Source organism: Electrona antarctica, assembly GCF_951216825.1.
Source record: "Electrona antarctica genome assembly, chromosome: 7".
In the NCBI taxonomy this organism is placed as follows: domain Eukaryota; kingdom Metazoa; phylum Chordata; class Actinopteri; order Myctophiformes; family Myctophidae; genus Electrona; species Electrona antarctica.
The window spans coordinates 15,977,643-16,000,121 of record NC_136812.1 but is presented as its reverse complement, the minus strand read 5'-3'; the positions used below and the strand labels follow the sequence as shown (position 1 = coordinate 16,000,121).

Genomic DNA, 22,479 nt, shown 5'->3' with positions numbered 1-22,479 from the left:
TATAACATGTGGATTTACTCCATCGTGTTTGTGTGGTAGTGTTTGAGTAAGGGTTTCGCAGGAGGTAACCTTGCAGATTAGCTCAGATTTGCAAAACGCTGCTCTAACAGTTCGCGGCGGTGATACATGCTGAGAGTCTGGAACCCCTGAACGCGTAGACGTGGTCGGTTAGTCGGCTGGCGTGTCGTTTTCCCCCGACCTACATACGAGAGGAGGGAGTGCGGTTCTATGATTTCTCAACTATTTCTCGGCACTGTGACTGTTGTTCTGCCTGAAATAAAATAGCGAAGTAGTCGCGTTTATTTAGCGGTGGTCTCTCTGCGCATTTGCGTCTGGTCTGGTGGAAGAGTTAACACAGTCCCTGGCTTCAAGATGTCTGTAGCGGGCTTCAAGAAACAGTTTTATAAAGCTAGCCAGGTTTGCAAAAAACTTTCCTACTACTCTCTCAGCAAACGTTAGCCAGCTAGCCTCACATTAGCAACACAGGCTAGCATTAGCTATCTAGCGAGTGGCTTTTTTTGCTTTAATGTTGAGAATGAACATAAGTTTGTAGTAGTAAACAAACTAGATACACAACTCTCTGCACCTCTTTTTTCACTATGGTCTATCTAATTGTGACTTTATCAGAGCTGTCCAACATTAACCGTTAGTCAGTAATATACAAAGATACATTGATGAAGAAGAATGTGACTTTATTTAGCTGTTTTGGCCCAAACTTTGGAAAAACATCTGTCTGAAACATTACCGCAGTGAACTAACCTTCTGGATGAACCAGTTTGTCTGTCTGTACATTTAGATTGAGTTGTGACTGAGTGCTGCTCGTTACCGTTAGTAACGCGCCTTTATGCACAACAGAAATCACGTATTATGTTCATCAAAACGACGTTTGTTCAACTGAAAAATTGTCGACGTTATGCGCGTCAACACTCATCTGCAAGCCAGCAGATAGTTTTACCATGACACTCAAACCTACACATTGGTTATAATGTTAATGCATCAGAGAATTCACACCTTTGCAAAAAAAGGATGCCGTACATGACCTGACCTGATGTTCCCAAAAACTGGGGGACAGTTATGGGGATTTGTTGGCAACTTGGCAATTAACTTTTCACTAGGTAGGGCTGGATCACACTGACCCAGTTTATAAGTCGTTTCTTTTCTTGTTTAGTGGTTTTGTTTTGTTTTTCCTTTTCTCTCCCCCCCTTCTTTGTTGGCCAATTAAACGAAGAGCTGGAACAGTGATTAAACAAAGCCAGAGAAAATAATATACTTCAATAATTATTGTTTGAGGAATAAGTCATGACTTTGACTTTGTTGTGGATTTGACACAAATGTGTTGACATGTGTTGTGCATGTTTATTATATTTTGGACTTTCTGTCACGGGCACTGATGATTCAAAATACTTTGGAGTGTCTTTCTTCCTGTCCCTGCTGATCTCAGCAGGAAAGACATTTGGTTACTGCCCCAGTTTCCTGTCAGGAATGGGCTCAGCTCTCAGCTCCCTGTTGGGTTTGGGAGATAAAAACGAGATTGAGAAGCTGTCACTGGAGAGAAAATCTGAACTTTGGTTTATATTGTGACCGTGAAAAAATGTGAAATTGCATTGAAGATATGCATGTAAGCGCGGGTGAGTTGGCTCAAGCATTGCAGTGAAAGAGATGGATGGAGAGAGTGCTCTCACCTAATTGGGACTGCAATGCAGTTACTCCCTGTGTGCCCAGGGCTCGGTGAGAGTCAATAACAACTTCACACACTAAAGGAATATATCTATCTCTCTACCAGGCACTCCTATTCATTAGAGTCCATGCTTAGCGTATTGTGTGTGTGTACACACAGTGGTGCAGAATACCTTAATGCCAAGGCAAGGGCTGCCTGCCCGATAATGTAATTTTACTTGATGATTAATTGTAAACGTACAAATAATTGTGATGAACTATTTAATTGTGTTTTTGGTAGGTATGTCCCGATACACTTTTTTCGTTCCCGATCCGAATCCGATACCACAATTTCTGTGTTAGCCGATACCGATACGAATACCGATATCAGTGTTGTGATCTTGTGTTGTGTTTGATTATAGCCATCTAACTATATATCTCGTGTTGTGTTTATAGCAGACTCCTCACTCAAATGTGCACTTGTTTGTAGTTTGGGCAACTCGGAAGCAAACTCCACATGCCCCAACATTTTATTTACCTGCCATAGTGTCAACTCCTTACCCCTGTGTCGGATCGGTGGTTAGACTGGGCATATTCGCAGATACCGATTATGACCCAATATGAAAAATAAGGGCCGATACGATACTTTTCCATTACCGATACCCGATACAGTAGTTTTTGGCATTGAACATTGGAACTTTCAAAAAAGTACAAAAAGCAGATCTACAATCTCGCAACACGTTGCATCATGAATGATGCCACGTTGTCAGCGTGTAGATCCGCTATTTTCAGACATTGCTGATATGCTGTTTTCAAACATGGAAACAAGTGTGATTGTGCAAAAATAATTGTGATTATCTCAATTAATTTCAATCAGAATAAACTTAATTATCAGATAGGTGAGGTGATTATGTAATAGTTGTGACAGGCCTAGCCAAAGTATGAGCATTGGTTGGGCATTGACTGGGTAGACATTACAGGAATTGGTTTCACATGTCCTGCTGCTGCTTATTTTGCATGTTTTCTACCAGGAATGCAGGAAGTTGGCTGAAGAGAGAGAGTGGATATCTGTGTTCTGCATCCCACACACATCCTTACGTTCCCTTCTGTCACCTTGCCATGTCACTTGTTCCCTTTTGTTTGTTTTTCCACAGAATGCCTGTCACATAAGCTGTCTAATGCCAGAAAATGTTTTCACATAGAAAATCTGTAGCACCAACAACAGTCATAAAACCACAGCCCCAGCTGTAGTAGATATGCTAGCTAGAGGAAATGGATGTTTACACTGAGAGGCTTCTCACTCAGCCCTTAGGAGACAGTCGACACACATTCATTTTGTAGCTCTAAAGTTTAGTCCACGATGGTCACTAGTACTGCCTCCACATGTAACCTATTTCCCCTTTGAATAATATGTAGGGGAAGTGCAGTGGAGGCAGCTCTTTATGAACTTTAACAGTAGGAATTCATTTATAATGGAATACGTTTGATATTTCACAGTGTATCCTATACTACTGTAGTGTATAGTCTTTTTAAAATTATTTTAATATTTTACAATGTGATTGCATCCCCAGAGGGACCATCATCAACCACACAGGTTAAGAACCTCCGTGTTTGCCATCATGCCATTTATAACCCAGTTTGGGCTGTCCGTTTTAATTTCAATGGCTGTTAATTTATATAATGCTGGTCACAGAATCTACTGGGAAGATTTGAATATTCAATATTGTCATAGAGACAGCAGAATCACTGTCCTGTTATGACTCATGGCCTTCTCAGTAAGATTACAGTCACGCTCTCTCTTTTCACTGGAAAATGTCTCTCTCATAAGTTAACTCTTGAGACTTGGTAATACAGTATGACCTTGTTTGTATCTCATAGCCAGCTTATGATGATGTGTTGTGTATTTTCCCTCTGAGAATTTCAAACCGAACTTTATGAGGAAAGGAGGCACTGGAGCAACTCAGACAGTTTAAGCCCTTATGTTTCGATCAGTCACATCTTTGTCAGGTCATCAGACAGAACTTTATTATCTGTCTGTTATTTTATTTCCCTCTAAACATCAACTCAAAGGTAGAGCAACTAGCTCTATAGTGCCTCATGATACTATGCCTTCAGCTGCTCCTAGCAGGCAAATCTTGTTTTGTGTAGGGTGGCAGCGATAACGGAATGGTTGTCATGGTTATCCTGAAACTGGTGCTGCTCACCATCTGATTTTCATATGCCAAGTGGCATCTACACAGTCACTTCCTCTTTGTGGCCATGTATTTTCATATTATGTTTGTTATTGTATGAGTCTTTCAAGGCTCAATGGATCAAATATTCTGCTGGATCATCCTGGTGATCATCATCAATCACCATCATTCAGAGAGAACATAACACCAGACTGGCTGGTTGATTTGGCATACTTCTAATGTAGCAACATAAACACATTTAAATATCACAGTTCGTGAAATGCGCAGCTTTCTGTGTTTTCCCCACACGTTTCATTTATGTGTTCTATGCGCCTAGTCTATTTGAAGCAGATAAATGCTCCCAATCAGATGAGTTATGGACTGGCCTGGCAACATCAAGACAGAAGGCATTGTGAGATTCTCCGTTTTTGAGTGGTGTAAACCACTCCTACGACTGGCTTTGTTAGTTTACGTGTCTGTCTGTCTGTCTGTCTGTCTGTCTGTCTGTCTGTCTGTTCGTAAAAAATGAGCATGGTTGCTATGGTCACCCAGTTCACACGGGTGTGATTTCATTACGTCAGACATTACGTCGGACCACAGCTGATCAGTCTATATAAGACCTTACACCACTCAGTTCACACGGGTGTGATTTTTTTTAGGCTACGCTGGCTGCACACGGTGAACAGTGGACGCGTTTTCGGATTTTTAGCTGCTTTTTGTGTGTGCAACCACCTTTAGTCTGTTTTATGCTTAAACGTGTCTTGAGAGCCAACAGTGTCTACTAGTAAAAATAATAGATCATGTGAATGGTTGAAAACATTTTATATTTAGGAGCATGTGACCTTGGTATAAATCCTTTTTTTTGTTCTGCTGTTTTACCAGGGGGTCATTTTGGTAAATGGCAGCACTGTGAACTAAAAGTTTAACTTGCTCCTCTGACTTCAATAAGGGGAATAACATGTAGGCTGAATGCTGAGTCACTCTGTATGTACCTCAAACTCCCTCAGGGTCACTCACTACCAGGTGTCCATGACCACTCCACCCCAATTCCACAGGAATTCACCACTAGAAACTGTCCTGAAGACCAAATAGAGCCAAATAGACCATTGAACAAAACGTAGCGTCAATCCATCCATAGACCACACAGCTATTCCTGAACTGGGGCACGCTTACACCATGTGGTGTGGTGTGGTTTGTGGATGTCTCCAGGGGTTGCATCATGAGATGATTCTAAAAATAATAAAATGGATAATATTAATAGACATGCTTTAAGAGTCTTGATGTAACCTTTGACATCCAGCTCATGTACTGCTGACGCAGATCAGTTTGTATATGTGTGCTTGATGGTCTAGTTCAGGTTAGTTTCACAGTTAGTTATGACTTGTTCTGATTTAAAAAAAAATAGATTTAGAAATGTTACACAGCCTGCTGTACAAAGTTTGTGGGAGATGAATGCTTTCTCTGCTCTTTTGGCACCTACTGAGAGCTAAAGTGATTGACTTGTGTATCTTGTTATGGATACAGCAACTCATTATACCAGTGGTTCCCAAACTTTTCACGTGGAAAGCCAAAGAGAGATTAGACATTTGCCCGAGACCCAAACTAGTAAAAACAGCAGATCTACAAACACACAACGTGTTGCTTCGAGCCACGTTGTGAGCTTGTAGATCGGCTATTTTCACTACGTCTTAAACATTTGTTTTCTAATTTATGGAATTTCTTCAAAAAATATATTTTGTTTTTCAAGGAATTATGCAGAAAAATCATTTAATTTGCTATTCATGAAAGCAAGCTTTGTTTTATGAAAACTATAATAATAAAATGTGTCCGTGACCCACAAACGGGTCCGACCCACTGTTTGGGAAACTGTTGCACTGTTTGGGAAGCATTATACAGCCAGAAGAACATCAGAAACTGTGGTCTGGTGTAAGACGTGACCACTGACCAGTCCTGGCCTGGGTGCATGGGAAGTCTGAGAGTGCAGCGTGGGCTAAATGTGGCGGTGCCTTGGCACCGACTGACTTGCCAGCAGAGTTTGTGTTGCTGTGCTGTAGAAGCGTTCCTTTGTGCGTGCAGCCCGCTGTTACTGTCGTCCTCATTAGCATAACTCAATTTAGAACCTCTGCTCTCCTCCTCACAGGATGGTATACAGTATACAACAACAAGGAACAAAGCTCTGGATATATTGGCCACAAACAATGTCAATGTAGTAAAACAGAGAGACTTATTTTAACTCCTTGTATGAAAACATCCCCATTCCCCACCACTGGGGGTGTGCTGAGCCCCTTGGCTCTCAAATAAGCCAGAATTGTAGGAACTACCGGTATATACAGTCACGCCCAAGTTTGCTGAGTCAATCAATATGAATTTTTAAACTTTCACTTTCAACCACTGTTCTTTTTTCGTTATTTTGGTGGGGTGGGGGGTGTTTTTCTTTTGGGAAGGGCAGCCTACTGAGCTGGTTGGCTGCTGCTTACTCTGCATGTGAGCAAAAATCACACGGCCTGATCCCACATGGCAAATGGCAATGCATATGGTTTCAATTAAAATGCTTTGGTAGATGTCAGTTTTGGATTATTGTTTTCGTCGAAGCCAAGGCTTCCAGAAAGGGATCATGGAAGAAATGGAGTCAGTGAGCTAGTTCAACATTCTTTTTGATACCTCCTGAAAAGTGCAAACCGAAAAGGGGTTGCGTAACATGTTATTTATGTTGTTGTCTGTGTGTGTGTGTCTGTTGCTAAAGACGAGTGAAATATAGGTTTCCAACTAGTGTGTGACAGAAGTGTAAACTCGAAAGCAAACTATAAGTCTGGTACACAAGGCGAAGAAGGGGTTAGGCTGAAGTTGTTATCCACATACTGAGCAAATTTGAAAGCCATTATGGAGTAAGCCAGAGTATTCATGTGTAAATGAAAGGACAAGCTTAGGCTTGTTCGCAGTTGTCACCTAACAATGTAGCTGAGATCAATATCTTCTGAACAGATATATATAATTTGATAATTGCTCTCTGTTCCTTACCCCCCCCCCCCCCCCCCCCCGCAGATGGTGAGTGAAAAAGTAGGAGGTGCAGAGGGAACTAAACTAGATGAAGACTTCAAAGACTTGGAACGGGTAAGACATGAGTCTTCCTTTGGTGTCTAACCAGTCTTAAGCTCTGTATACTTTGTCTACAAGCTCACATTGTGTTGCACTTTTGGAACATTTTGCCTATAATAACACGCCAAAAATACTGATGCCATTCTCAAAGTGATAGATTGATTGATTTTATTTGGTAGGAAATTTATGGAATTACAAACACAATATAAATCCTACCCAGAATAACAAGTATAATGAAATATTTCCAATGTGGTCCTGTCAGCGTAACAATACTAGGGTATATTCCACATGTAAAGTTAATTTCTCTTTACCTTAAAGTTAAAGAGCATAAACACATGGTACAATGCACAGTGTTATTTACAGTGTCTCTGTCTCAGCTTGCAGACAGGGCGTTATCATGTCAAGCGAGTACATGATAACCTAACCATGTCGGTATGTGTGGAACATGACAAAATAACACACAGGGTAGTCTGAACTCTAAAGCACAACAAACAATATCGTAATAAATAAACAATATTCAGGTGTAAATGTACCCATTGGTGATCTGATCAACATAATCAGATCCCAAATTGATATATAGGCCGCGATCCCCATCTGAAAATGTTTTGTGCCAGGGACCTTCCCCCCCAGAACCGCTATATCGGCACACAACCCTCATTCTTTTTTCAACAATTACTGATATAAAGAAAGCAAAACAACAATAACCAAAAAACAAAACAAAACAAAAAAAACAACAGCACTACTCCTCTTCAGCTCCATCCATTAAATGGACAAATTATTGTTCTTTATGTATCTTATAAAACGGCCCCACACCTCCTGAAACATTTCTTGTTTGTCCTTAAGAATGTATGCAATCTTTTCCAAAGGTAAACATAAAGACAATTCCCTGAACCACTGTGTAATACTTGGTTTGTCTGGCCTCTTCCAGGTCAATGCTATCACTCTCTTAGCTTGTAAAAGACATATATCTATAAACATTTGTTCATTACGCTTTATCTTGTGTCCCTCTGGATATAGACCGAGCAGGAAGAACTTTGGTTTTGGTACAATATTTATTGACAAAATCTTCTGTATTTCCTGCCCGACCTTCCCCCAAAACTCCATCAATTTTGGACAGGACCATAGACAGTGGAACAATGTGCCTCTATCTTCACAACCCTCATTCTAGACACACTAATACCAGATTAAAGGTTCAGAAACTCTCTAATCAGAAGCACATTTCAATTTAGATTTGACCTTGTGCACTCTAATGGTGGTTGCTTGTAAAGTTGGTGATCCACAAGTTGAAAGCATGTCCTGCAGTTGCTCTATGAGAGTGTTGTAGAGTGTCAGCTACAGGAGTGGTAAATACAAGTCTGTTAGCCCTGTTGTGTTGAGGTCTGACTCTACACAGGCCTAAAATGTAGGCCCTAGCCTCACGCTGGCCCTAGCCCGAGCCTGATTGGTATCGGGTACGGTCGCCCCTAAACCACCTCGCCCCTCAATTTTTTGGGTCCGACGGTTCTTGTATTATTCATTTTATTTTACTGAGAATATGGTTAGAAATAAGTTAAGGTTAGGCATAGTTTTACTGGGGTTAAGTTTAGGTATATGGTTAGGTTTAGGCATAGTTTTATTGAGGTTAAGGTTAGGAATAAGGTTAGGTTTAACCGTTTAAGCATAATTTACTTGGGTTACTTTAGGAATACCAGGCCGCGCAGTTCTGCCGGCTGTGCACCCGGGGCGAGTTGTTAAAGGGGTGAGTCGTTTGGTATTCCCCTGATTGCATACATCATACCATACATGCATTGCATGTGTGAATTGTGGGGGGGGGAAATGGCAATGTAGTCCATGTCAAATTTGTCAATGTATTTGAACCAATTCAAAAATGAATTCTTCACCACAAAGCCAGTGCTTAATTGCGTAAATTATCAGGTCCCCTGAACATCAAGGCTATGGTGATCTAGTGAGTTAGCAGGGAGGTAAAAGGTTCAGGAATGTAACACAACAGTACTCCAAAAGTGCCTTACACATTAGACCTATTTATGATGACCATTATACTATGGCACGCTTGGACCAGTCAAACATGTCACATGTCTCCCCCCTTCTCCACTCCCTCCATTGGCTCCCAGTTACTGCCCACGTACAAAACACTGATGTTGTCCTACAAAGCAACTAAATGTATGGCAACTCCTCCCGCTCACTCAGATCAGGTAACGCAGGGAAGCTGTCAAACGTTCCCTAAAACATCCGGGACAACGCTTCACATGTCCCAGACTCTTCTTCCTTCTAGCTCCCAAACTTTGGAACAAACACCCCATTGCAGTTAGTGCTCACTCCCAATCTTCAGACTCCACTTTAGCCCGTGGGACTTGCCGGCGCACCTGCCCTAGCCATGACAACCTTGCAAGCTTATGCAAAGGTTACATTTCATTTTAGATAGCATGTTATTTAGACACATGCTAGGTTCATTTGTTGACCTGGCATCCTATAGTTTGTATAGTTTAAATGTAGAGATTATTTTTTTTAATTATTACTAGACCGGTGGCCGGCTTTAGAGCACCGAGTTGGTAACGATGGAAGTTGGAGATCCATACCCCACCCGATTATGCAATAATAATAGATAAAGATAATTGGCCAAGCCATAATAAGGCACCTTCGTTTTTTTAATTCATGTTTTGTTTTGTTTACATGGTGGTAATCTGGCTCTAATACAGTGTACCTGTATTGGCCTCCGGCCTCATCAGACTAGGACCTGTAGTCTAGCACCCTTATGATTGGTATGTTCTCCCTGCCTGTGTTTCTATAGAAAGTAGATGTGACGGCCAAAGCAGTGGTGGAGGTTATCTCCAAAACATCGGAATACCTTCAGCCCAATCCAGGTGAGAGTATTTTATAGTGGATTCAAATTCAAATTACATTCCAACATTTTACGCTTGTTGTTCAGTGCTGAAATTGACAAATCTATCCCAGATAGAAAACATGTCTAGCTCGATGTTACCCTTCCTGAACTCATCTCTTATCTTTTCCCTGTCCTCTTTATCTCTCCCTCTCCTTTGGGATACATAGCATCGCGGGCGAAGCTGTCGATGTTGAACACCATGTCTAAGATACGTGGTCAGGTGAAGAATCCAGGCTACCCCCAGGCGGAGGGCCTGCTGGGAGAATGCATGGTCAAATATGGACGGGAGCTTGGAGAAGAGAATTGTTTTGGTAGGTTATATTTTCGCATTCATGTTGAGAACTATATGAGACTGTATGCTTGATGAATCAAGATGAATCAAAAGATTGAGACCATGGGGTTGTCAGTGTGCTTTGTCTGTCTGTGGCTTACTTGTCGTGAAGTTTAGTGGTTGGTGTGATAGATTGCATTAGGCCATTTCACCATATGCCCATAAAAAGCCTTTTTGACTCTGATAAAGATTTTCAGTTGTAAGACTCTGGTAGGCCTCCATGGCTGCATCACTGTTGTGTACGCATGTGTGTACATACATGTGGGTGTGGTTATATGTGCTGTATAGTCCTGTGGGACTTGATCTGTTGACTTAACAGAAGCATTAATCTTCTCGTCCCTCCTTGTGTTCCAGGAGGAGCTCTGGTAGACGGAGGAGAGGCCATGAAGAGATTAGCAGAGGTCAAAGACTCTCTAGACATCGACGTCAAACAGAACTTTATTGATCCATTACAAGGCTTCTGTGACAAGGACCTCAGAGAGATACAGGTATTTCACAGACTAAGCTCTTTTCGAGTCTGGAAAGGTTCCTTTGATCTTTGATCACACAGTGAATGAAGGGGCTGTATAGCTTCTATAACCCCACCTTGAATCTAAACAATCACGGCCTGTGTATCATCTCATGAAACCACAGTGGTAAGGCTAATTCATACTACACGGTTGTGCAATATCTTTCTATACAAAACCTTTGTCTGCCTGTCCTGGGCGTAACTCTGAAAGCGTCTGACCAAACAGCCTAAAACTTGGCGTGCGTGTCTCATATGACCCAGAGGGGTGCACGCCCCCCCGTTTGGCATCAAACAATTTGGCCAACGGTTTCCGAACGGTTACCCAAAAAAAAAATCACAAATCTATATCTTGTCTGCGGAGGCCTGATACTCTGTGTATTTGGAAAGAATGTATGCATCAAGCTAATGCCCTAATTGGCCAACCCGACCCGTGATTGTGCTGTGCTGTGATTTTTGTACTTTTTCTGTTTTGTTTGAGTCTATTTTAGAGTACTCTTAATAGAGCCCCAGGTGTGGTTAGAAGATTGAAATATGTCTTCCCTGTCTATTTTTGGTTTCTTCCTGAGAGCTGAAAGCCTTTGAGTCAAAAATGAAAATAACACCAGATATAGTGACATCACAATTACATCCCCTCCCCTAACCCCTCCCTCTTTATCATACAACAACAGCTGTGGGTTCAGTTCAGGTGGATCACCACCAACCTGAAAACCAGGCATACTTAATGAACCGGTGGGTGTGGCCACATAGAAAACATAATTTTAACACTTTCTGTACACTTGAAAAACAAATCTTTCTGCTTAGAACATGGCAGTGTTTGTGTGTTTTCATCCAGAGCAAAAATACACTCAATTTGCTAACTCTGCCGGCTACTACAAAGATTGACCCTGGGTCTTATTTACAGTCGTGGCAAAGCAAGATCTATCATGAAATTGCTGTCAGTGGAGGAAGGTGATCGATGTGTATGTGTTATCAGGTGGACTGAGGATGAGGCGTGGAATAATGGAATTGCAAATGATATACATGCAAACACTCCAACAAAATACACATTATTAAGCATGAGGTGTAAATTCCAAGCATTCATTTATTTTTGTCCTATTATACTCCTCCGTCTAAAAAGAACCTATCCAAGGAGGCAGCATATCTGATCAAATATGGATATGTACATATATCGAATCGTGATGTTACTCACATCATATTGATGTCACTACAACGCTCAACCATCGAATACCTCTGCAAACTAATGCAAACTAATGAAACTTGATTTTGCCCAGCACTCCTTAGGGTACTGTCAAACTGTCATGGATAATAGATGGTATGGATAAGCAACCTTGTGGCTGCTGAATAAGTAACTGAATTGTTTCCGTAGTGTTGGCTTGGCTGCAGAGTGCAAAGATATGCTGCTGTTGTTATGTTGAAGAAGGCAGTATCCATATTGTAATCCTGAGAAGATCCTGTATAATGATGGAAATATTTGGGGCTCTTGTATGAAATCTTTCCCTTTGCTAGAAGCATAGATTCCTCCTATTTGAACCAGGAAATGACGGCTAGAGCAAGTCTACTGATTGGAATATTGTGGAGTGTTCCCATGTTTCTCGTTTTGTGAGAAATTGTGAGAAAACGTATTCATTGTTTTGTGTTATGATGGATGAGGATCTTTGTGTCATTCCTGGGTTCAGGCAGGGGGAGTTTTTATTTGTCCTTGTTTTGATATCTTTCTGTTGTGTTGTAGTTTGGCTATGCAAAATGCCAAATGAACTTGTATACCGTACTTATGCAATATATATATATATTTATTTTAATGACCATTGAAGGGAGGAGTTATGCTGTGTAGGTCATACCTTTTTAGTTTGATTGAAATGGCTTTTTAGGATGGAGACACAGTTTACATTATAAAATAAAACAGAGTTTGAAGTTCAATAAAAATGTGCAACTTAAAGCGCAGTGACACTTTGGTAGAGGTTTGGGTTGTGTAAGTTAATGTAGTTACATCGTCGTAATGTATTAATGACAAGGTAGCTAGTAGCTACACAACCCAAACCTCAACTAAAGTGTCATTGCGCTATAAGGCAAAATAAGATGTATTTCAGACTTTTATTAATCCCCAAGATTAAAACCTAAACAAAGCTGCGGATTCTTTTCTCAGCACCACTTGAAGAAGCTGGAAGGCCGTCGCCTGGACTACGACTACAAGAAGAAGCGCCAGGGCAAGATTCCAGACGAGGAGCTCAAACAGGCCTTGGAGAAGTTCCACGAGTCCAAGGAGGTGGCGGAGACCAGCATGTACAACCTGCTGGAGACTGATGTATGTACTTGTTTATGTGAGGGGACATACTGTATAATGGGCTAAAAGCAAGGAAATGGCCAGCACACAATGAATGTTCTTTTCACATAGTATTTTATTTGCCTAAATAAAAAACGTGAATGTGAAAAGAACATTGATTGTGCACTGGCTATTTCCTTACTTTTATGACATTGTTGAGCTGTGCACCCTGACTTTTTAGTAAATCTGGAGTGTTGCGGGCCATATGCTTTGCAGTCATTTCTATCAGACATTATGGGCTCACATGCACTTTGTAGAGCGTGTGTGTGTGTGTGTGGCCTTATACATTTAAGAAAGAAGTGCTATTGTAGAGGGATCCAGGTGTTCAATTCAATAACAGAGAATCAGTTCACTGACTGACTTAGATAGGGCCGCTACTGCCACCTGGAGGCTAAGACATTTTCTATTCCACTACTCCTGTCTCATATCATGTGTTTTTACTTACTTATCCCTTATGTATCAAACTTAAAGGACCCACGTGGAAATATGTGTTACGTTAGATTAACCCATCAATACTGATGATGAGTCATTGTGTTCTTCTGTACATTTGCGAAAGCTAGTCCAAACCACAGCTGCGGTGGTTGGGTGTATAAACACTATGCTCACACCATTAGGCTGGTTATTTATTAACCAGAAGGAAATCCTGTGTAGTCACACAAATATGAAGTGTTACAAGGTGACACGTAGATACTGTGTGTGTGTGTGTGTGTGTGTGTGTGTGTGTGTGTGTGTGTGTGTGTGTGTGTGTGTGTGTGTGTGTGTGTGTGTGTGTGTGTGTGTGTGTGTGTGTGTGTGTGTGTGTGTGTGTGTGTGTGTGTGTGTGTGTGTGTTCCCTGCAGATAGAGCAGGTGAGCCAGCTGTCGTCTCTCGTAGAGTCCCAGCTGCAGTACCACAGACAGGCCGTGCAGGTCTTGGAGGAGCTCTCTGACAAACTCAGGGATAGGTACTAGCCAGTGTTCATTTTGATTTAGTTTAGTCATAATAGTCGAATAAAATGGCTTTTAGTTGAGTAAATATCATGCGATTTTAGTTGACTAAATATCATGATTTTGTCGACAAAAAATTATTTTGGTAGGCCTTGATGGTGTCGTAATGGCAGAGTTTACACTTGGTTGCATGCTGAAAATTGCAGATAAGATTTAAACCTTTGTGATATTTAGAATGAGGGTCCAATCATTGTGTATTTTATATACTTCTGTATCTGTAAACTGAAATATCACTAGCATAACTATAAAACTTAAAAATATAACTCAAACTATCTTGTCGACTGAAAGTTGTTCTGCATGTTTTTTAGGACGACTGAGGCCCAGACTCGGCCACGACGTGAATACACACCCAAACCTAAACCTATCTATGACTATGGAGAAAACGACCAATCGAATGGTGGCTATACAACGTCAGTAGCTCCTCCACCCTCTCGTAACTCTGGTAAGAACCTCTGGCCTACCTATACTCTACATTTTTAATCCCTTTAAACATACTGTACATATTTGTTTGTGTGAGAGAGGTTGTCAACAGACTGCCCCCGCTACATCTGACCATGCTCATGTCATGTTTTCCTGTGACATTATCAGAGCCATCGTTCCACCTCAGCAGATTGTCCATTAGGAAGCCAATATTGTGTGAGTCGGACTGTGTGTGTGTGTGTGTGTGTGTGTGTGTGTGTGTGTGTGTGTGTGTGTGTGTGTGTGTGTGTGTGTGTGTGTGTGTGTGTGTGTGTGTGTGTGTGTGTGTGTGTGTGTGTGTGTGTGTGTGTGTGTGTGTGTGTGTGTGTGTGTGTGTGTGTGTGTGTGTGTGTGTGTGTGTGTGTGCGTGCGTGCGTGCGTGCGTGCGTGCGTGCGTGCGTGTGTGCGTGCGTGCATGTGCACATGCGTGCAGACGCACACATAAGATGCTTTGTTGCATGGCACACAGTGCTGATGAACAAGTCACAGGTGTGAAGCCCTGGATGGAGACATCTCGTTTTATTAGTCGTTTTGTTAGTCCTTTTAAGTGTGCTTAAAAAGACCAGAAATAATGATATTCGATTCTACATATTATGTATTTCCTGTCAAAACGGAAAACGGTAGCTGCTGGCACGCTACTATCTTAACACAAACTCTCAAACTTACTCTTAACTTATGACAATTCCAGTGAAACATGCTCCACTGGTAGTTGTGAAGTTTCTGTGATACAAAGTGGCAAAGTTCAGCTCGATGTGAGCTAAAGGCAGCAGTTTACAGACTTTTCGCCCGACGTTGACATTCCAAGTGCAAAGTTTAGGCAATCCTGGACTTTGTTTTGGATTTGTGGGTAGATACTTTCCCAGGAATTTGGGGTCTTATATGTGGGTTGACAGTGAATCTGTGATCTATCTGAGGTCAGAGAGAGGGGGGGAGGTTAGTGAAAATGATGACTAGAAAGAGAAGTGAAAGAGAATCTTGGGGCCAGGAGGAGTTGACATTGTTTCTGGCTAACAAAAAATGTTTTATGCTGCAACTTTATGCTTGTGTGTGTTTGTATGCCTTTGCAGTTAATTACTCATTAACTTGTACCTTGTTAAGCTGGATTGAAGTGAATGTACTGTACCACCCATTGTGTGACTCACTAACATAACATATGTACATAAGTCATGTATTAACACCATATTCTTGAGGCGTGGAGTGGGACAGTCACCAACCCTTTTTTTTACAGTCTCAGTCGTCTCCTAATGACCAGGTGTTGTCTGGATACTGATATAGTATAGTACTGATAGTGATAACGTACCCTTAAGTAACGTACCTTTAAGTACCCTTAAATACACTTACTGTATTGTATTATGTTTTATTACTGCTTTGCCTAATTGTACAGCACTTTGGTCAACTTTGTTGTTTTAAATGTGCTCTATAAATAACATTGGATTGGATTGGAAGTAATTTATACAAAGTACTATTTAACCCATTAAAACAGGGAAAACATTTCAGAACGAAACCAACGTAGGTTAGGATTTAGTTGAGTCTAAATTTAGTAATTCATTATAAAACATATAAATGACTGTTTTTGCCATCTTGCTCTGTAGTAATATAAGTAAGCCTTGCCGAGCCATGAAGCCCATAGGGCAGGAGCCTATCTCCTGTTTCTGTAGCGTGAGGCAGCTTGATGTACAAGTACACCCCCTGGACATTACGCTAGTATGTCGCAGGGATTTACCCCAAATCCAACCCTTGATGCTGAGTGCCAAGCAGGGAGGCACTGGGTCCCATTTTTACAGTCTTTGGTATGACCCGGCCGGGGATTGAACCCCGACCTCCCAGTCCCAGGGCGGACACTCTAACCACAAGGCCACTGAGCCTTGTGGGATTATAAGGATATTTAAGATAACCTCTTTTCTTTTCTCTGCCCATCTCTTCCTGACTTCTGTTTGTTCCACAGCTCCCGAGCAGCCGAGCTGTAAGGCACTATACGACTTTGATCCGGAGAACGAGGGAGAACTCGGCTTCCGTGAGGGCGACATCATCACCCTGACCAATCAGATTGATGAGAACTGGTACGAAGGAATGCTGCACGGCCAATCAGGATTTTTCCCCCTCAACTATGTCGAGGTCATTGTTGCTCTGCCACACTAAAGGAGTGCTGCAAATAGAGAGAGCTGGAGTAGGGCAGATAGAGGGAAGAGGAGAGAGAGATCGATCAAGTTAGGCACAAAGAGAAGCCAGGGATGAATCATAGAAAGGTAATTTTCATCTTCGGTACCCAAAATCATCATCAACAACACCACCACAGACTCGCACTTTTTTTATTTGGACTTTTGAAAGTTGATGGTGGATTTTCACATTCCAGGTCGGAAAAAGGAAAATTTTATATCCCCCCACCCCCATTTCAAGGGCTTCAATGTTCTAGACTAAAGAAGGTCTGAAACAAAATGCCGTTTACATGTAATGACAGATTCAGATGCATATTTACGGACCGACTTATATAATGCTGTAAACATTTAGAAATGTTTCCTTCATGTACTGCAATTATAATAATGGCGAGAATTTTAAATAATTCAAACTTGGTTATGACAATTCCAGTGAAACATGCTCCACTGGTAGTTGTGAACTTGCGTCCCATTTACACATGGCATGAATATGTGTCCTGGCTGATTGGATCGTAATCATACATGGATGTTAAACTCATTACGTCGAGGTCAGATTTTTGTCTTTCACGATCGTCACTGTGAGATTATGCAATTATAGTGGCATCAATTCTTGACGTGTCCTGGTCTGGACTGGAGACTGGCAATACTACTAAGTATGACGCCAACCAATCACCTTTTGCCGTCTTTCACGACGTTGCGCGAATTTGCAGAAGTCAAGAAATTGTCAATCAGGGTTACAGAAGCGCCTGATGACGGGGCCAGTTGATGAAATGGCATTTATTTATTATTGCACTCTCTACCTAGCTACGCAACAAAGACAGGACTCGGGGAAAGAAGACAACAAACCATCAATGTTAAACGATCATCAAAATGAAGTGGAGCACAAAGTAGACCCATTAATCTGTATTTTCACGTGTATGTCAGATGTCAAACTCAAGTCTGTGTCTCTAGTTCAAACAACGCTCACTCAGAAAAATATGAGTCAATCTACACAGAAAAGGTAATGCAAACTCAATTAAGTAAGAAAGTTTGTCAGTGGTGGCAAAATTGGACAGAAATCGGCTGAATTTGAGATTTTCGAAAACGAAATGAAAACTAAGCTATGATGATAAAGACTAAATCTATTGGCAATTTTGTCAACAAATAAAAACTAGTTTAACATGTTAGGGATGGACTAGTGGAGAAGAGATCCAGTAGAACTAACTTTGGTTGTGCTCGGGTGTTGCACTCTGAAAATAGCCAATCTACAAGCTCACAACGTGTCTCAGCGTGTCTCAGCGTGGCAGGTTGTGAGCTTGTAGATCTATTTTCGGCACACGGCTAAGTATTATGACGCCATCACGGCCCGCCAAAATACATTTTAGTCGACTAAATCAACTGTAGATTTAGCCGATTAAAATAGCATGATATTTAGTTGACTTTTTTTTTAACTAAAAAAAATTAGCTGTCAAAATCAACACTGTATTGCATCAAACAGTGTCACAAATGCTTCAATTGCTGCTTCCAGATACCTGACATCTCTTAGCTGTAACCGGCCTGTCATCCGGTCCCTGGCAGTTGATTGATTCTATTAGATATGTGTGTCAGCTGTGAGCTCAGTTTGGATTTGTTAAAGTTAACTTTTTAGGAGAATGCCTGCTCACAGAGATACATGTGTTATCCCCAAACATGCAAAAAAGTATTTGAGGCAGAATCTATCATCCTGGGGTATATTGGTGCCTCAGGCCTATTTTAATTTCAAAATCACAATGTTAGAATGATCGTACATACCAAGTTGGTTTCGGCCTTACATGTTAACATTAAGCACATGTAAGCGCTCTATATACACCAAAAATGCAAGATTTTGCAGAGCTAGTCCTATTCTCATAGAAGAATACTCCACTATTGGCCGGTGTATTGGCCGGGTGGGTTGTGGGTTGAATACTGACTACTCGGCATATGAGTAGTAAAGCTTGGGTAACTCAGACGTGTGCTAAGTACTGGAAGCTGACATCACCTCAGCAATCCATCCCCCTTGTCTAGTGCCTTGTAAGGAGCATAAACGCCCTCGTTGCTCTGCAGATACCGACAATAGACCACTTCGACCTAGTACTTACTTATTTAATTACACAGCCATACATATTTACTGGTTGTAAATAAAATACATTATTCCGCCAGTTCGACACTACTGAAATAATAGATGTTAATGCCAGGTATAAATGGGACATAAGTTAGAAAACAGAAGCCTATTGTAAGGTCCAGTTGTTTGCCAACTCATGGTAGGTTCTCTGCGTCTCTGGATAAGCCAATGTAAACCTCATTGTACTCATAAGTTGACTAATAACCGTTTTAATTTCAAAGGCAAAATGCAATACATTTCCAAAATGAAGTCACTGCAATGATTTCTGTTGTTGAAGACTGGAGCTCCTCTCTTGATGCCACCTGCTGGCTTCACCAAGAATCGCACTCGGGTGGGAAAAAACTAGTCATGCATGAGCAAATACATGTAGTTAAAAGTTGTTTGATCTAAAAAAAAAATTTTTTTTTATTTACCTCAAACGGTAATTCAGACAAAAGGCAAGAGCTTTTTTGTGGATATGTTTTTTGTGTGGATATGTTTTTTTTTAAGTGACAATTTTTAAGGCTAATTTTAACAGTAGTTATCCACTATCCACCAGTACTACAATAAGATAATACACTGTGCAGCTCTCACTATCCAGTGGTCAGAACTCTACATTGTTCTGGAGAAACTTTCAATGCCTTAAAACAGTGTCTCAGTATTTCATTTTTGTCTCAATATTTGTACAATTGTTTTTAGTGTAACGCCACATACAGAATATGTGAGCAAATGTATGTATTTGCACCTTGGTCTTCAATTGAGATTCATAACTGCATGTGTGATAGACCCCTGTTACACACACAGACCCAAAGTTTAAATGCGTAAACGTTGCACGTCTTTGTTTTCACGTACTTTAATTCATCTCCCTTTTATTTCTCCCCTGGTGGCTCACCTTTGTTTCGTTCCATGTAAAGCACGATAAAGCAACGATTCAGTCCTGTTGTTATTAAGCAATCGTTTGCTAATCTGTTCCGTAGTGCGTACGGAGCCAAGAGGAAATGTAATCATGTCATTATAGGCCAGTGCTGCATTAAGGCCTGTTATGGTTTATGAACTGTCATTCAATGTAGCCATATGAAGGGCCTGTTTATCTCGGTGCTGAGGTTGAGCCTTTTGATTTCACCCGGCCTTATTGAACCCCTCTCACCTGTTTTTCTCTCTCTTAAAGCGCCTGTTTACTCCATGCAGTGCCTGAATGGACAAACGCTGCTGGCAGCGTCCTACTGTTTCTGTCACACTGTTCTTTAAACTGTCCTCGTGTTTTTGTGAAAATGTGAAACTCTGGTCTCTGCATTGCAGTGGAATCATCTCGCAGTTTTCTCTCGCTCTGTGATTCTGTTGACGGACGATGGTTGGAAAATCATTTCCGTTTAGGATGTTGGTAGAAAGTATATCGGCTGTCCAGAAAAGTTTGTATTTTTTATTTTAGCTGTGGTCCAAACCTGCAGATGGGAGTCTAATCCAGCATACAGTGTATGAGGGAAAAGACTAGGATTGTAAGGGAGCACGTAAAGGGAAAAAGGAACACTACATGTTACAAGCTGTTCTCCAATTTGATACATTTTTAAAAGTTGCCTGCTACCAAATATTTATCACTGATATTCAGCTCACCAGATTTTATAGCTGTCTGTGGAGTCATTGTGGAGGTTTATGGCCTCTGTGATATTATTCCATTACATGCAACGTGCTCTCTCTGCACTCAACCACTTCAATCCTATACTTAGTTGACTGGAGTCTCCTTCATACTAGGGCCCCTCTGTTTTTACATACTGAAAATGATTGTTGCTTTCAGGCAGAAACCTCTTATGTTTATGTATTTTTTTCTTCTTAAATTAGCCCTACTTCATGATCAAGTAGGGCGTCACTCAATAGCAGATCCATAAGCTCGAAACACGGTCCAAAGCAACGCGTCTTGAGCTTTTCAATCTACTCTTGCCATTTTTTAATTTGAATCCTGAAAAGAACAGTTTTTTTTCATATGAGGTTTCCACCCGACAGACGTTATGTGAAAATATGCAGTCTACAAGCTCACAATACTTTGCAACGCATTGTGAGCTTTTTTCCACCCTAATGTTTGCCACAGATTAGTGGCGATAGCTAGGTTTCAAGTGGTTCATGTTTTGTTCATTTTTGGCTACGTTCATTCGTGTTGATCTCTCTCAACTAGTATCTCTATATCACTCCACTCTTGGGTCAAAGCAACCTCGCCCACTCCTGGGTTTGATCCCTCTTTTGTATGTTTACATGTGTGTCCTTAGTACGTGTAAGTGATCTTCAAGTTCAGGGGAAAGTCGAAGGCAATATTGGATGACTGACTGGATCACACATTGTCCTCACTAGATTTGTTTCAGTGCCTTTGGGAAAGGAAGGAGGTAAAGTGGACTAATACAACAACCAAAATAACCTAGCTACTTATCAAATGTTCGTGGAATTCTTTCATCTTTGTCCTGTTTATTTCTAGCCATTGACACTTTGCTGTGTTACAGACATGGATGCATGTGTGCCACTATGCGCCTTTTGTGACACTACAGGCTGTTTCCTGTCCATGGATTGATTGAGCCCATTTGTTTTAAGAAAGGTTGATCGCCAGGTCCCAAAATTGTATTTAACCCATTAAGACCTGAGGCCCAATTCTACAGATGCCTTCTTTGAAGATTTTTCAAAAATATTCAAAAACTGCTATTTTTGAATATCCAATGCAAAAATCAAAAAATTACACCGGTTTTAATGGGTTAAACTAGAAGTAGTTTCAAATCAATCCATGTTCAGAAAACTGGCCCCATTTCTTTTAAAGGGTTATATATCCGTTTAATCTTTTTGGAGTGCAAGAATAATATTTAGAAAGGCAACAACAAAAACATAATTCTGGCACTCTATAGTATTATTTTTTTATATTCAAGACCTTAATTTTTTTTAAATTGAACTTTGCATGTAGTCCTATATGATACCTTGTAAATGTTTGTCTTAGTTTAAGTTTCCTTTTTCCGTTGTAGTATGTCACAAAGACAGAATTTAACCACAATACTTTGTCATGTATTATGAAAACATTTGTACTTGCCTCATGCCCCATCCCCAATTTTCCTCCTTTAAATAAATAAACAAGAAAATGTGTATGGTGTCGTATTTGATAGACAATTACAATTAGGCAGGAATTAGGAAGTGCATTCCATAGTTTTGTAGCCAGAATGGAGAAGAGTTTGGGACGTGTGGAGCCTTGTCCCGGCGTTTCGATCAGACTTGCAAGATATGGGGGTGCCATACCTTTGGTTAGTTTTGTACTCTGTGCAGGCAGTGACCGGGAGCCAATATTAACAATAGACAATGTATGTAATATTTGTGAATTTTACATTAATTGCTGGTGCAACTCTGTCCAGGTGAGCAAAAGATTTCTCCTTAGTATGTAAGAAATGTGGATAAGTCATCACCACAGTGGGGCTATTTCTATTTCTACATTTGTTTCACTACCTTAATACCTAAATTGTACCTACTTTTTCACTTTAATGTTAAAATGAATCAGAGTCAAGGCAATTATCTCAGTAATTTTGCTATAAAGGCAAGCTTAATTTATTTATTAGCAATGTGAAAGTATGTAACTGAAAGTAGTATCTCACTCTCACAGATGAAGGTCCCTGTTCGACCCAAACTAATTTCCACGGTGTCTACATGACCAATATCTTCACTGATAACTGGCCAAACAGGGACAATGTACAGAACCTAAAAGCAAGAACAGACAATATTCTACCAGCTACTTTTCCCAAACCAGGTGTGTTTAGGTGCATGAGGTCACTTAAAATAGTTTCTATGGTGTGGCTTTTGTGGT

The 22,479-nt window shown here is 40.8% G+C and overlaps 1 protein-coding gene across 4 annotated transcripts; it reads left to right on the top strand.

Annotated features, from left to right (window-relative positions):
* Positions 1 to 21,770, top strand: sh3gl1b (SH3-domain GRB2-like 1b). 4 transcript variants are annotated; one of them, XR_013790486.1, is made up of 11 exons: positions 1 to 417; positions 6,870 to 6,938; positions 9,712 to 9,784; positions 9,972 to 10,115; positions 10,490 to 10,623; positions 12,787 to 12,945; positions 13,803 to 13,906; positions 14,258 to 14,391; positions 14,538 to 14,585; positions 16,354 to 17,476; positions 17,562 to 21,770. XR_013790486.1 is itself a non-coding variant. In XM_079506748.1 (10 exons), exons 1-10 carry the CDS (start codon positions 373 to 375, stop codon positions 19,934 to 19,936), a joined length of 1,086 nt encoding a protein of 361 aa, XP_079362874.1. In that variant the 5' UTR covers positions 1 to 372; the 3' UTR covers positions 19,937 to 21,770. The 4 variants fall into 4 exon arrangements, 3 of the variants coding, with proteins under 3 accessions (XP_079362874.1, XP_079362873.1, XP_079362875.1); XM_079506748.1 differs by lacking the exon at positions 14,538 to 14,585 and having other exon boundaries at positions 16,354 to 16,468; positions 19,828 to 21,770; XM_079506747.1 differs by having other exon boundaries at positions 16,354 to 21,770.
* The last annotated feature ends 709 nt before the right edge of the window (positions 21,771 to 22,479 follow it).

Coding starts and splice junctions, on each gene's coding strand:
- sh3gl1b (XM_079506747.1), top strand. CDS start 373: ATGTCTGTAGCGGGCTTCAAGAAACAGTTTTATAAAGCTAGCCAG. Junction 9,785..9,971: donor ATACCTTCAGCCCAATCCAG/GTGAGAGTATTT, acceptor TGGGATACATAG/CATCGCGGGCGAAGCTGTCG. Junction 13,907..14,257: donor TCTGACAAACTCAGGGATAG/GTACTAGCCAGT, acceptor CATGTTTTTTAG/GACGACTGAGGCCCAGACTC.